The sequence below is a fragment of the Artibeus jamaicensis genome, unplaced genomic scaffold, assembly GCF_021234435.1.
Source record: "Artibeus jamaicensis isolate MK-2021 breed Jamaican fruit bat unplaced genomic scaffold, CSHL_Jam_final contig_470, whole genome shotgun sequence".
NCBI classification, from domain to species: Eukaryota; Metazoa; Chordata; class Mammalia; order Chiroptera; family Phyllostomidae; genus Artibeus; species Artibeus jamaicensis.
In genome coordinates, this window is record NW_026521849.1 from 792,914 (window position 1) to 807,554 (window position 14,641).

Consider the following 14,641-nt stretch of genomic DNA (forward strand, 5'->3'; position numbering starts at 1 on the left):
TGCTTGCTTGCTTATTTTGTTGATCTAGTTCTGATCTCAACACAGACTAGACACCTGAGAAAAGTGGTGAGGTTTTGGTTTCAAGACTTGTGCATTCAATAACACTTCACATAACTTATCTTCTTCCTTTCTGATATCTGTGTGCTTTCTCAACCCTTGGGGGCTGCTGAAACATCAGTGTCAGTGGTCAGAGTCCTACTTTTCAAGACTATGGAGGGAACGTAACAGGAATGAGAATAATTGGATGGTGACACTAAACGACAAATACTTTCAAGTTGACTTGTGCCTTTTTCAGCAGGCTGGCAGTTCTCATTTGCTTGGACTGAGTCATTAGCACTTCCTAAGGTCTAGATAGAGGGGAAGTTGTAGAGGATCCTGCTCTGAAACTCAACTGATGAAGAAACTTCTTGCACTAAAACAAAAAATTGACCATAGATGAGTGTTTCATCCAATCTGACTCCTGCCCATATTTCCTTCATTGCCTCATTTCTCCACTCCCCAATTCATCATGCCTCTTAGTCACCCTCAGAGCCACAGAAAGGTAGGAGGTGTGGCCAAAGAGGGTGAAAATCAGTCACCAGAAACTTTGCTGTGCTTCCCCTTTTACTCTCAGATGCTGCCAGGATCTCTGAAGAGCGAAGACACCAGGAAACAGGTAAAAAACTATTTTGTTCTCTTTTGCATTCAGCAAGCAAGTATGGAGCAGCTATTGTGTGTCAGGCACAATTCTTGGGGTTGCTAGTATAGTGAGGACCCCCACACTCTCTTGGTGTGTTATAGCAGGTTGTAGAGCCCTGTGTTTGAACATCTCTTGGTTGGGCTTGGTGAGTCTTCTGAGAATAAAATGGGTCACTCGATGCTCAAAAGGAAAGCACAAACTTGGGGAGGCTAGCTCTGAAGTCCTAAACCGTGTGGCCTTGGCCTTAGTCTTTGCCTACTGCCTACCGCCCCTAGCCTCCAAGTTCTACTAAACCTCAGCAGCCTTTCAGTTCCAGGCCTGGAGTCCACTTCTTTTGCCCCAGAAACTTTCTGGAGCTCCTTCAGGTAAGCACAAAGCCCCTCTGCCACTCATCCTGGAAAGCCAGTTCTCAATGAGGGCATGGCTGGTGGCTGCTGGCAGCTGAGGGCACAGCGGCCCAGCAATGGGAAGCTAGTCTTTGCTTCAGGGCATGGAATTTGGCCCTTGCCACAAATCTTGTAGAAACTCAAAAGATATCCAAAGTGCATCTCTCAAAACACTGACCCTGCAAGCCCATCAACATTTTCATGGAGAACAAAGTAAAGAAGTGTGGCTAAAGAAGTGTGCTCTAACAACCATGCTGGGTGATGTATCACACACACACACACACACACACACACACACACACACACACACACACACACACTGTGATTAAAGGTTTTGAAAGACTTGCAGTAAAGAGTCCTATTTTACTTAAAAAAAAATTAGCTTCTCTCAAACGGATCTGACCTTGACTTTTTTGTGTGTAACACTGTTAGCACTTACAGAGCTGATGTCAGCTCTGCCTGGAGAGGCTTCCCCACTTCCAACTCCATATCACTACCCCTGCCTGGGCCAGGCCTGCACAGCCACTAAGCCTGGGGACAGACTCCTTCCTGCTTTCAGCAAGCAGCTTAGCTTTCCCCATACCAGGTACTGGATACCCAACAGCCTTTGGCAGAAGCCACACAGCCAGTGGCTGGGTGGGGGAGTCAATGTGTGGGAAATGTTGGCTGGGTAAATAGGAGGGGCAGGACCTGTGCTGAGAACGGAGACACACTCTGTGGGCACATCCTGCCTTGCTCCCTGGGGACTGACACTGAGGGCATAGCCATGCAAATTGGGACTTAAATTTAACTTTATGTAAATATAACTTTGTAAAAGTATAGTAAGGTGGCAGGTCAGTTCACTGCAGAGGGGGAGGGAGAGAGAGAGGGAGAGAGGGAGCAGTAGTAGCACATGGCAGCCCTTGGACTTTCTCTAGTCCTGTCCACAGACAGGTTTCGTTTGACCAACAGCATGCTTGTTTGTTTGTTAAAGATTTTATTTATTTATTTTTAGAGAGGGAGGAAAGGAGGGAGAAAGAAAGGGAGAGAAACATCAGTTTGTGGTTGCCTCTCCCATGGCCCCCACTGGGGACCTGGCCCGCAACCCAGGTATGTGCCCTGACTTGGAATTGAACCAGTGATGCTTCGGTTCGCAGCCCATGCTCAATCTACTGAGCTATACCAGCCAGGGCTGTTTGTTGTTTTTAAAGCAGGACATTTCACGTGGCAATCTGGCCTCTTACTTCTCTTAAAACAGTGGAAGATCAGGCAGTAATGAGCCTACATTCCCACTTGGCAACAATTAGCTAGACCTGAGAGAGTCATCCCCTAGGCTGTGATAATCATCATGCAAGGCGTGACCCACGATTTTGTCCCCACCTGGTTGATTTATGTTTCCTACCCATCCCCTGGAGACAACTGAGAGGGGCCATATTATCCTAAGTCCCTTCAGACCCCTTTAAGTGCTCTCCTAATATCATATTTAATTACTGGTTTTAAAGTTGTTTTTTTCTGGTCTTTAAAATCAAGTTTTGGGCATGTGTCTCGCCTATGTAAACCCCTTTATACTAGTTGCCCCAAGGGGATCTCCAAGATTCCCAGGATCTGGCACTTTCGGTGCTGAGTCACCTGGTGCTATTCAAAGCCCGAGAGCTGGTTAGGAAGTTTATACAATCATGGATGGATGGGTAGATGGAAAAAAGGAACGAGTACTGGGAAGAGAGAGAGGGACAAGCCCAACAGGGTTCTCAGGCTGGTGGGAGAAGCACAGCATAAGCAGAGAAGGCCCTGTGTGTTTCCAGAAGCCCACATCTTACCATACAACTGTTGGACATGGGCTTCCAGGGATCAGGGACAAAGGGTCAGAGCTCAGTAGATGAAGAAGAAAAGCTGTCTGAAGGAAGTAAGAGATCAGATGCCTCACAGACACACTCTTTCTGCCTCAGGCCCTCGCCTAGACACAACACCATGCATCTCCTCAGCCCCTTGCTCCTGCTTCTCGGTAAGGACTATGGGCTGGGGTGGTATTTGGGTTCTGGGGAGACTGTGGAGCTGAAGAAGGAGAAAAGATCTGGGGCAGAAAAGAGTAAATGCAGGGTAGGGTGGGACAGGCAGTGGACACATGTATATATATGCATTTCTCTTTGTGTCTTGCTCTCTTTGTGTCTCTCCCTCTCTCTTTAGAGGGGATTCTTTACTCCTTTGAAAGATCTCTATGCCCTTCAATAATGCTTTCTGATAACTGTGGTGGGTTCCAGAATACTTGGCTTTCTCTGACTCACAAGACTGGAAGTTTGAACACCCGGAAACCCTCTACGCCTGGGACGGGGCCTGCATCTGGATTCCCTGCCTCTACACAATCCCAGGGAATGGAAAGGTCCTGGATAACCTGACTGTGTATCAGAATTATGAGTGGGACAGCAAGACCAAGAATTTCAATGGGACAGTCCTCTATGAAGAGAAAAAGTTTGGAACATCTTCCTCTCAGGGAAGGGTACAATTCCTGGGAGACAACAAATCCAACTGTACCCTACACATCAACCCTGTAAATGCCCAAGACAACGGTCAGCTGGGGCTGAGGGTGACATCGGGGAATGACAAATGGATGGACAAGATAGTCCTCAACATATCCAGTAAGGCCATGGGGGATGGGGGTCTTCTGCCTCTGCAGGGGCAAGGAGGGAAGCGGGAAACACCAACTCCTGGGACAGTGGCCCCAGACAAGATTGCCTGCAGAGGTCAGGCAGGGGGCGCCAGCAGGTGGCTCAGGCAGCACAGACATGGGGCTGTGGCCAAATAGGAGCATAAGCACTTGCTCCTTCTTAAGTATCCCACCTGTCACTCAGCTTCTGCCCATTCTGTAATCTAGATTCTAGGTTACCCAATTTTTCAAAAGGAGATAAAACTCTAGATTTTGAAGTAAAATCTTGCAATGTGTTAATGTTGGTGTGTAATTCTAAGTGGCTCTTCATGGCTAAATGACACACATGTAAGACGTGGATCAAACACAGTTCTGGAGCCTACACCCCAGAGCATGTGCTCACTCCATTTCATAGCCTCTCGTAGGTGGGTGGTTCTAGGCAGCCTAATGTTTCGGGTGAGAGATTTAGTTTCAGGCCATGCAGTTTGAGGGTGGCCTGGTGCTGGGACAGCTGGGATTGGCTGCCCACAGTCCTGCTCTACTAAAGGAACCCACTAAAGCAATGCTGTTTGGGGTGAGGCCATTAAATAATGCAGGCTTATCATCAAAGCCAAGAAATGCATGTTGAACTAAACTGGTGAAATTCACTTAGGGGTGGCAGGAAGAGCAATCTTGAAAACATTTAGAAAGCAAACATTTGGCAGTGAGAATAAAATAACTACAAAATCTGAAATGTAATTCCTAAGGAGGTTCAGCCCTTGACCTTCCAGAGAGGGTGCTTCAGCTGAGTGAAAGTGGTTCACAGCAGAGGGCAGACTTGGAGAGAGGTAGATAGACTGGGAAGGGGTTCCTGAGGAGTTATTTTGGGGCACGGCATCTAAAGCCAGGTGTAAGGAGCTAGTATGCAGCAGTCCTCAGTCTCCCCAACCACCAGCATGGTTCTTACTCTTTTGCAGAGACAGCTCCTCCACCTCGAATTCACCTCCCTCTAGAGATCCGGGAGCTCCAGGAAGTCATCCTGACCTGCCAACTGGATTTTGCCTGCCCTGGGTACCAGACCAAATTGCAGTGGTCCCTGGAGGGGATGCAACATAATCTTTCCTCTGTCCACTCAATTTCCCTGAGCCCCAAGACTGTCTCTACCTGGAACCAGCTCAAATTTCAGCCAGAGTGGACCGACCATGGCAAGAAACTAACCTGTCAGCTCTGGAAAGATAGTGCAGATGGGCTTCTCTCTCAGGAAACGGTGCAGCTAGATGTAAAGCGTGAGTCTCTCCAGTGCTCCTATGGGAAGGATAAGAGACTTGTCCTCTTCTCCTAACACCTCAGTGAGCACCCAGAGTAGCAGGAACCTCCACAGAAGGAATCATAAGCAGTCTGTGGGCCCCTGAATCTGGGGGTGGTCCAGGCCTAGCTGGGTTCATTCCTCCACCATCCCTGTTGTCAGGAAACTAATTCATTTCAGCCAGCATCTGCTTTGGTATAATAGAATAAAATATTTTAATCTATCCTCAAGCTATGAGGATTAATCACATGATTTTGGGATCATCTGGCTAGATTTTCTTGTTCTTTTTTAGAGAGAGAGGGAAGGAATTTTTTCACATCATTATTTTTTGCCTCATTTATTCATTCAATAGATATTTTTTGCAAACATACTAGGTGTCAGGTATTATGGTTGCTGGGGAGACAGCAGTGAGCAAAATTCTTGCCCGTGTGGGGATAGCACTGTAATGGGAAAGACAAGCAATAAAGAGATCATTAATGAAATAGAGAATATAACAGTATGTAGTGCTAACTGTATTAAGAAAAAAATAAAGCAGGGGTTGGAAAGAGGGAGTAAGAGATGGAGACTTCTGTGAGGCAGGTGAATTTGAACTGAGACTTGAGTGAAGGGAGGGACTGAGGCAGGCAGATAATTTTGAGAACATTCCAAGAAGAAAAGAGTGAGGACAAAGATTTGAAGTAGGAACTTGGTGTGTCTGTGACAAGCAAGGGACCACAGACCCCACCCAGCACCATGTCTAGGGGCCTAGTATAGGACAGGGTGGTTGAGAGGAACCAGGGCACTTGAGCTTGTGGGCAACATTCAGGGTTTTAAATTTTATTCTAAGTGAGGAATCCATTGAATGGTTTCGAGCTAAGGAGAGGCAAGGACTAATTGGCAGTGTTAGGAATGCTGCTGGCTGCTGGTGGTGACTGGACCTTTGGAAACGGAGGATGGGAAGAGCAGAAATGAGTGGGAGGCGGTGACAGTTGCCAGCCCATGCTGACAGGGGGTAACAGTGAGTGGCTGCACACCTCATGTGCTACATGCAGGCCACTGCTTTATCAGAAGAAAATCCAGGCAACTTCTCACCACTTGACACCCTCTGAGAATTCTCTGTCCCCTCCCCCACTGTCCCTCTGCTCCACCAGACTCCCCAAAATTGCAGATCACATTCATTCATGGAGAAGCCATTGTGAAAGAGGGGAATTCTGTGAACATGACGAGTCCTGGAGAAGCCATTGTGAAAGAGAGGGATTCTGTTACCATGAAGTGCCAGATCATCAGCAGTAACCCACAGTACCAGGCTATGTACTGGCTCAAGGATGGAAACCCTCTGAGTGAGCACCAGACACTGAACTTGGAGCAGAAGACAGTCATGCTAAGTCTGCCCTCAGTGACCAAGCAGATGACTGGAAACTATCACTGTGAGGCCCAGAATGAAATAGGCTCAACAAAATTAGAAGTTTCCCTCCAAGTGCACTGTGAGCCTCCTGGGAGCTGTGGAAGGGCAGGGAGTTAGGGGGTGGAACCAAGGCCCTTGAGAGGTCAGCAGGAATGGCCTCTGCTCACCTCCCACACTTGCCTCTGCCCCTTTTTGCAGATGCTCCAGAACCTTCCACAGTTCAGATCACAGTCTCACCAGCTAAAGAAGGAAGTAAAATAAGCCTGACTTGTATATCACAGGCCTATCCTCCTCCAATAAATTATACCTGGTATCACAATAAGATTGAAATATCGAGAACAGACAAGACCTTCCAGATCCCAGAGGTCTTCCTTGAGCATGCTGGAAATTATTCCTGCTTGGCAAAAAACAGTGTTGGCACAGGAGAAACTGGCCAAGCAGCTGAGTTGGATGTCCAGTGTGAGTAGACACAGAGCATGTGGGTTCTAGAGGGAGAAACTGTGGAAGGAGATACAGGAGGAAGGCGAATGAGTGCAGAGGATTCCTTGGTCCTAGGATGAACAGCAAACAAAAGCCAGGGTCTCCTGACATGTAATCTTCTTGGGAAGGGTGTTCTGTTGCTGTTCACAGTTGTATTCTCTGCACCATAATAAGGCCTGGCTGGTGGTAGGTGCTTAATAGATGTTTGTTGAATGAATAAGCTGCACGATACTAGGGTCCCATTAGGGAAACAGAGGCTTGGCATCACTAGGCAGTGGCTGAGTCCTAGAAGGGGTCCTGAAGTTTTTGAGGAGAAATGAGGCAATATGTGTCATTACCTCTCTATCATCAGACCCTTTTTAACACAGTAAGTCTTGTCACTGAGTCAAGCTCAGGATAAAGAGAATCTATAGTTTTTATCCTTGAACCCTGGGAAATCAATGTCTGGGCCAAATATGCTGATGGGAACACACAAATCTGGAACATCTAGACAAGCCAATATATGATAGCAGCAGCCGCAGCAGCAGCAGCAGTAATGTTTATTGAGTGTTTCCTACGCTGCTCTAAGGACATCATCTTCTTTTGTTCTGGCAACAATTCCATGAGGTTTGATACTTTTAGGACTTCAGTTTATTCTAAGATGAATAAACTGAGTCTTGCAGGCCATAGTCACACAGCTCCAAGTGGCAGGGCCTAATAGTCTGGTTCCAGAGCTGTACATTATTATTATTATTATTATTATTAATCACCACCACTCATGTTGCAGCCACCTCGCAGTGTGCCCCAGACCCGTGCAAAGACAACAAACAGGGCCACATGTTCTCTGCCAGAGCCATGCTCCCAGCTAATGCACCATCCTACCTCTAACCACAACCAGGCCAAATAGGAAGGGCAGGGTTTCTGTCCTCACATGGGAACAAGACGGAAGCGTGAGTCTTCCTGTGGTTAATTTAGGAACTGTGTGGGTTCAGGGGATAGGCAGAAGGAATAGAGGAAGCAGAAAGGAACAGGTATTATGAACAGCTGACTTTTCCTCACCCATTTCTCTCATTTTCTCCCAGATTCCCCCAAAGAGGTAACCATGGTGATTCAAAACCCCACACCAATTCGAGAAGGAGACAGTGTGACCCTGTTTTGCAACTACACTTCCAGTAACCCCAGTGTCATCAGATATGAATGGAAATCCCAAGGCTCCTGGAAAGAGATAATGCCTGGAGTGCTGATGATTCAGAAAGTTCCCTGGAATGCCAGTCCATTCTCCTGTGCAGCCTGTAACCAGTGGTGTTCATGGTCTCCCTCTGTCAACCTGCATGTCCAGTGTGAGTGACCCAGGCAGGGGCATCTGGGATGTGGCAAGGTGGGATACAGGGCTTTGAGGGTGAGGAGACTGGAGCTTTGCCCAGAATCCTCACAGAGAATTATGGGATGAGAGTCAGGCCTCAGCACCAAGAGGAGAGGAAGTCCTGGGGACAGGAAGAGGGAATAGGACCCAAGAGGTCAGACTGAGGCTCTTGCTCTCCAGATGCCCCCAGAGGTGTCAAGGTCCTGCTGATTAGCCCTGATTCTGAGATTCACTCTGGCCACCAAGTCCTCCTCCGATGTAACTTCTCAAGTAGTTACCCCACTGATGTCCTCTTCTTCTGGAAGAAAAATGGAATATTTCTGAAGGAAGGAAGAGATCTGAGCTTTGACTCCATCTCTCCAGAAGATGCTGGAAATTACAACTGCTTGGTCAACAACTCCATAGGACAGAGCACATCTGAAGCCTGGAAGCTCCAAGTGCTGTGTGAGTAGCTGGACCTGAAAGCTAACAGCAGAGAAGGGCAGGTAACTGGCTACTTGGATCCTGATTTCACTTCTCCTTGCAGATGCACCTAGGAGGCTACAGGTGTCCATTAGCCCTAAAGACAGTGTGATGGAGGGAAAAAAGGCAGTCCTGACGTGTGAGAGTGATGCCAACCCTCCCATCTCCCAATACACCTGGTTCGACTGGAATAACCAAAACCTTCACCATGATGATCAGATGCTGAGATTGGATCCTGTGAAGGTCCAGCACTCAGGCACCTATTGGTGCCAGGGGGCCAACCGACTGGGCATGGACCAGTCACCCCCAAGAATCCTCACTGTCTACTGTAAGGCTCCTTTCCTCTTCTTCTCTGTCTTTGACCACTCCTGTGGTTTTGCTCCAAGGCTGCGCATCCCTCCCTGTTCTGCCAGGCCAGCCCAGCCTGTGTGCTCAAAGGCAACCCCTGCTGCAAATAGCTCACCAGCCTTCCCTCCTTCCTGCCCCTCCTGACTCTCTCCAGGAGGATTCCCTCTCAGACTGTTTCCATCTTCCAGACACCCTGAGTTCTGACTGGGTCCGTCCCTCTGTCACTCTGTATCACCCTTGTTCTATGTGTTTGAAACTTAAGTGTTTTTTTTAAAAGACTGTACTAGTACATGGTAAACGTTGAAAACAGCATAAAATAGCAAATAGTAGAAATACAGACACCTCTTCTTTCTTACTCCCCAAGAACTCTGCCCCTCCCTCTAAGCCTGCACTGTTGGAAGATGTTTACATCTCCTTGGAGAATTCTTTATTTGTGCAACTTGTATCTGTACATCCGTGTCTACATAACCCTTCATTACACAGATGGTGGCAGGGCTCATACTTGGTCCTGAACTTTCTTTTTCCCAGGTATTAACACCATTTGGAGAGTGCAGACACAGGTTTTATAAAAAGTCTGGAAGAATAGGGAAGAATTAATTTATTTGTTATACTTTTTCAGTTTAATGATTGGTGCCGTGGTTTTAAATTTAGAGGGTCACTGCCTGCAAAGTTGGACACTAAAGGAAAATAGCCTGAGTGTGTGACTTTGAAATGTATTATATTGTATAAAAACACGTTCCCTGGGTCTCCCACTTTGCAGACACCCTGGAAACCTACCTTTTTCCCCCTGAGGGCTGTGCTATATTCTGGTGTATGGATATTGCTTAACTCACTACCCAGTGCCCTCTTCAAGGTGTGTATACTCTCTTGCTCAGGGAAACCCTACAAAGATAGTTGGAAGATAAATTCCTACACTAAATTGCTGGGTCAAAAGACAGTGGTTTGAAATTCTAATAGTATGGCCAAAGTGCCCTCTGAAGATGTTGTATGCATTTATGAGGGTTACATGCTCTGTGTATACCCTTGCCTGTCACAAAGCAGGAGCTCCTCATGAAAAAGAGCTATCCTCCTAAAGGCAAGTCCAAAGGGCAGGGACTGGCTTCTCCCTCTCTGTCTGCATCCTGTCCCCACTGGTGGAAGTCATTCAGGCAAAAGGACAGAGCTCTACAAAGAGAAGTCAAGGATACCCTCCAGGAGAATACCAGGGCAGAGTGGTCTGGTATCTGATTGAGACAGTGTCATCAACAGATGGTCCTCCTTTCTTCATCAGATAGCCCAGAGACCATCAGCAAGCAAGTAGCCCTGGGAATGGGGCTCTTCCTGGCCATCCTCCTCCTGCCACTCTTGGGAGTCAAGCTTCATCGAAGGTGACCTCCTCACACTGCCCTCCTCTCCCTCCCCCTCCTCCTTTCCCCCCTTCTCCTCTTCTCTCCCTCAGCCAATTCCAGGGAGTAACTCCAGTTACTCAGTCATGTAGACCCCAGCTTGCTCATTCCATAGGGTCTTGTCCCCATTCCCTTGATCCTCAATGAGCAGGTCTTTATTTCTTAGCTGGAAGAGGATTCAGAGCCAACAAGGGCTTCAGGAAAACTCCAGTGCACAGAGCTTCTTTGTGAGGAATAGAAAGGTAGGATGGAAGAGAGATAAAGTGCAGGGAAGACCTGAAAGTCAAGCACAGAAACAAAGTGGAGTGGCGGAGCGGGGGTGGGAGTTAGGGAATAAAAACTACTGTGGAGAAGCCTGGGCTGTCAGCAGCCAGGGGAAGGGAACTATGGTGGGGAAAGGAGCGGTGAGAGCTGAAAACTTGCCTCCCTCACAGGTTAGAAGAGCCCCGCTCTCCGAAGGCCCCAACTCCCTGGGCTGCTACAACCCAGTGATGGAAGATTCCATCAGCTATGCTACTCTGCGCTTTCCCATTGCCGAGACTGACACACCGAGGATTGGGTATGGAAGGCCCCAGAAGGGTGACAGCTGCACCTGGGAGGGCTGTGGGAGGAAAGGCCCATGTCCCACCTGCCATCTATATGCCAAGCTCATGCCAAGCACCACTATATACCCATTTTCTCATTCCATTACAATCTGTTCCCTCAGTAAGTAATGGGTCTCAGGAATTGGATCTGTTCCTTCAAGCCAACAGAAATTATGTCCAGAATGAGTCTCTATCACCAAAATTAAGATTGTGGTATATACATCCCCCCCCCCACTCATTTGCCACATTAGCTCCTACTGTGGGCATTAGGCATATACATAAGGAGCTGAGAGGCTGGGTTGCTCTTAGGGTCTAGGGGAATTAAAAGAAGGAGGAGAGTTCATGAGAAATGCTTCATTTGTGATCATCTATCTGCCCTGTCTTTCAGAGAGGCAGGAACTTCTGAGATGCAGAGAACTTCCTTAAACAGGGACAACACGGTCACTTACTCTGTGGTGCAGAAGCATCAAGTGGTAAGAGGGCAGGGCTATGAGAAGTAGGAGAGTAGAGAACCTGGCCTCAGCTGTGAGTCCAAGATGGGGCCAGTTGGGTGGACTCAGTGGCACCAAAGGCTGGGCAGTGGAGAGGTTGCTCAGGCAGGGGGCAGGCACCTCCCAATCTGAGATGCCAATGGCTGCCAGTTTCTGGATAAGAGTACCCTGACTGGGCACTTGATCTCCTAGTGGAGTCAAGGAGAGAGTGGCAGAGAAAGAAGATGGTGTGAGGCTGGGGACCATGAAGCCGAGCTGACCATGACGTGGCTTTTTCAGGGCGACTATGAGAATGTGACTCCAGATGTTCCAGAAGACGAAGGGATACATTACTCAGAGCTGGTTCATTTGGGAATTGGTGAGCGGCCTCTGAGTCAAGAAGGAGTGGAATACGTGACCCTCAAGCACTAATGGGTCAAACTGCCTGAGGTGGAGGTGCCTAGAGACTGTAGAGGACAGGGTGGTCATGGCCCATGCAGCTGACCCCCACTGCTCAGCTGAGAAGTTACACAGCCTCCCCTTACACAGACACATGATTAGAGCACTCCCAGTTAGTACAGGGAATTCTGGGCATGGCCCAGAGGCAGTCTTTCTTTTTAACATTGGTTATCCCATCCATCCAAAAGGGCAGGTCCCTTTTTTTCTTTCACTCCCCTTCCCCACCAAGAACTCATCTAAACATCTACCCTGCACTGTATAAATCCCCCTGCCCATTCCCAGCCATCTGCCACCACCTACCCCCTCCTAAATCTCACCCTCAACTGGCTATATCCCTGCTAGGATCAGCTGGTCACTAGTTTTTCTTCTTTTACTCCCCATCCCCTTGACACTCGACTCCTGCCCCACTTTCATAGCCCTGCTTGCTAATCTTATGCCTGATTTCTGCCTATGGATCAAAGTCCAGGGAAAAGAACAGAAATGGGGTAGAAAGAGGCACTGCCCAGTGCTGGTTTCTCCTCTATTTGTCAGGGAGGCATTCCATGGAGCTGCAGTCCTACCCTCAGGGGTCTCGTGGTCTGAGACATACACCAATGTGGACAAACATGTAATAAGCACAGAGCTACACAATAAAAATGGCTCAGATATTACTCCAAAGAATTGGTAAACTATTTCCAGTCTGTAGAATCAGAGTAGGACAGGGACATGGGGAAGGCATCACAAATGAGGCTCGGGGAGAAGGGATAGGAATCAAGGTAATTTCATGATCAAGTCCTCAGACTGAAGAGTCTGTTATCTTGTTGCAAAGAGTGCACTTGATCTGGGTCTGACCCTGTCTCCTCTACCTAACTAGCTGAGCAAAATTGTAGGCAAAGTTCGCTAGCTTATCTGATCCTCAGTTTCTTCCTCTGTAAAATGGAGACGTCTATTGTGCAAGTTCAAGAAAGAAAATGATGTATAACCTTATATTGCTGGAGTCTCATTATAAGAAGCCTTACATGACAGCCAAAAGTTCCCCAAACCAAATTCCCATCTTATCTGCATCTCTTGAAGAAAGTAAAAAGGGCAAGCCAATTCATTACTCAGCTGTTCTCAAAAGTATCCCTGCCAAGTTCTTTTACAATCCACAGCTGCCTTGAGAAACCTCATAGCTTTTCTCCCTTCCACTGTCACCACTCCTTCACAGCCAGCTCATTGTTATGGTCACTGCTTCCAATTTTCCACTTAGGTCCTTCCAGCTCCCCTTCATTTCTCAGGTTGACCTCTCCCCACCCATTCTCCCGCTTCTGCCAATGGGGAAAAGCCCATTCTCCTTAGGGTCCGGAACAGGTGGCTAATCAATCAGCAGGAAGAGGAGTGTAAAACTCTTGTCTATGGCAGGTGCTTCAAAAGTGCCACCTTTCCCTCCTGTTCCATTTTCCCATCTGCTCAATACCAAAAGGTCTCAAAAGGAAGAGAAGGTTCTGGCCATCCTTGGAGTTATGCAAGGCAAGGCACTGATTTCTTATCAGTCCACTTTGTCCACAGTTTGATTTCCTGTGAGCACCACCAGTTTTTCTGGAGCAAGAGAAGACTCCAAGAACTGTTTAAATGAGAAGGATAGGGTTGGGGGGGTCCGTATTGAAAATGAGGTCCAGTGTCGTTCAATCATTCATTTGGCAGACATTTCCTGAACATATGACAATACCTCCAGCACAGAACCAGTTATTAGGGTACAAAAAAGATATGACAGCCCTGACCAGTGTGGCTCAGGTGGTTTGGTGTCATTCTGCAAAGTGAAAGGTCGCTGGTTTGATCCCAGACACATGCCTGGGTTGCAGGTTTGGTCCCTGGCTGGGGCACTTACAAGAAGCAACCAATTGATGTTTCTTATATTGATATATCTCTCCCTCTCTTTCTCCCTCCCTTCCCTATCTCTAAAAATAAATCTCAAAACAAAAAGATATGACATCGCCCTAATTTGGGGATCTCTGGGATAATTGAAGGGTTTTAGGGCAGGGTCCCCTTGAAGAGGCTGGAGTCAGACCTGAGCCTGATGAGGCTTGGCTCTGGATTCCTGGCAACCAGGGAGTACCTTTCCATCTTGTCTCTGAGCCTTGCTGCTGACGTAAATCTACTTCATGATCAATTGACCAAGAGATGTAGCCACCCATAGGCACAGCTGAGGTGTGCATAGCAGGTGGCCAGGAAGCTCAGAGGTTCAGAGACTGTAGACCACGGGCATCCCTCTACCCAAGCCCAGATCTCACCACCTTGGACCAGGACAAATGACTATTCAGCTCCCCGAGTCATCACTAGGTATGCAACAAGCCATGGACAAAGCAGACAGAAATCTTGGCTCTCACTGACCAACATTCTAGCACAGGAGCTAGTAAATCTGATGTCTCTAGCGGTGAGTGCTCTGAATAAACAGAACACACGATGAATACAGAGGGACTGGAGCAGGGCAGGGTCCTGTTTGGATGGAGGGATCAAGGAAGGCCCTCTGAGGAGGTGGCACTGGCCCGAGATCTGAACCACCAGGTGGGTGAGCCTGGAGCAGAGATTTCAAAGATTTGATGTCTTGCTTTACACCCAGCTTTGCTCTTCTCCCAAACACTTGTTACAGGAGGTGAAATGGCACTGCTTTTGATTTTTCCCTTAGTTCTGTCAGTTTCTCAGTGTTTTCCAAAAAGAAAATCCTAAACAACAGGTGGAAAGTTCTGCATTTCAAGAGATGGGCTCAATAACATCCATGGTGCTTGGAAGGGAGGTGAC

The 14,641-nt window shown here is 47.8% G+C and overlaps 1 protein-coding gene across 6 annotated transcripts; it reads left to right on the forward strand.

Moving 5' to 3' along the window:
• The first annotated feature begins 469 nt into the window (after positions 1-469).
• On the forward strand, positions 470-13,827 carry CD22 (CD22 molecule). Of its 6 annotated transcripts, none has more exons than XM_037129522.2 (14): positions 475-655; positions 2,991-3,046; positions 3,303-3,677; positions 4,642-4,950; positions 6,101-6,376; positions 6,553-6,813; positions 7,896-8,153; positions 8,357-8,620; positions 8,703-8,966; positions 10,257-10,353; positions 10,538-10,613; positions 10,806-10,930; positions 11,344-11,428; positions 11,726-13,827. In XM_037129522.2, exons 2-14 carry the CDS (start codon positions 3,013-3,015, stop codon positions 11,855-11,857), a joined length of 2,556 nt encoding a protein of 851 aa, XP_036985417.2. In that variant the 5' UTR covers positions 475-655; positions 2,991-3,012; the 3' UTR covers positions 11,858-13,827. The 6 variants fall into 6 exon arrangements, 5 of the variants coding, with proteins under 5 accessions (XP_036985419.2, XP_036985417.2, XP_036985416.2 ...); XM_037129521.2 differs by having other exon boundaries at positions 476-655; positions 6,101-6,433; XM_037129523.2 differs by lacking the exon at positions 6,101-6,376 and having other exon boundaries at positions 476-655.
• The last annotated feature ends 814 nt before the right edge of the window (positions 13,828-14,641 follow it).

Excerpts from the sequence above, each read along its gene's own strand:
- CD22 (XM_037129521.2), top strand. The coding sequence starts at position 3,013 with ATGCATCTCCTCAGCCCCTTGCTCCTGCTTCTCG. Across the intron at positions 8,154-8,356 it reads TGTCAACCTGCATGTCCAGT|ATGCCCCCAGAGGTGTCAAG; the intron begins GTGAGTGACCCA and ends CTTGCTCTCCAG. Across the intron at positions 8,967-10,256 it reads AAGAATCCTCACTGTCTACT|ATAGCCCAGAGACCATCAGC; the intron begins GTAAGGCTCCTT and ends TTTCTTCATCAG.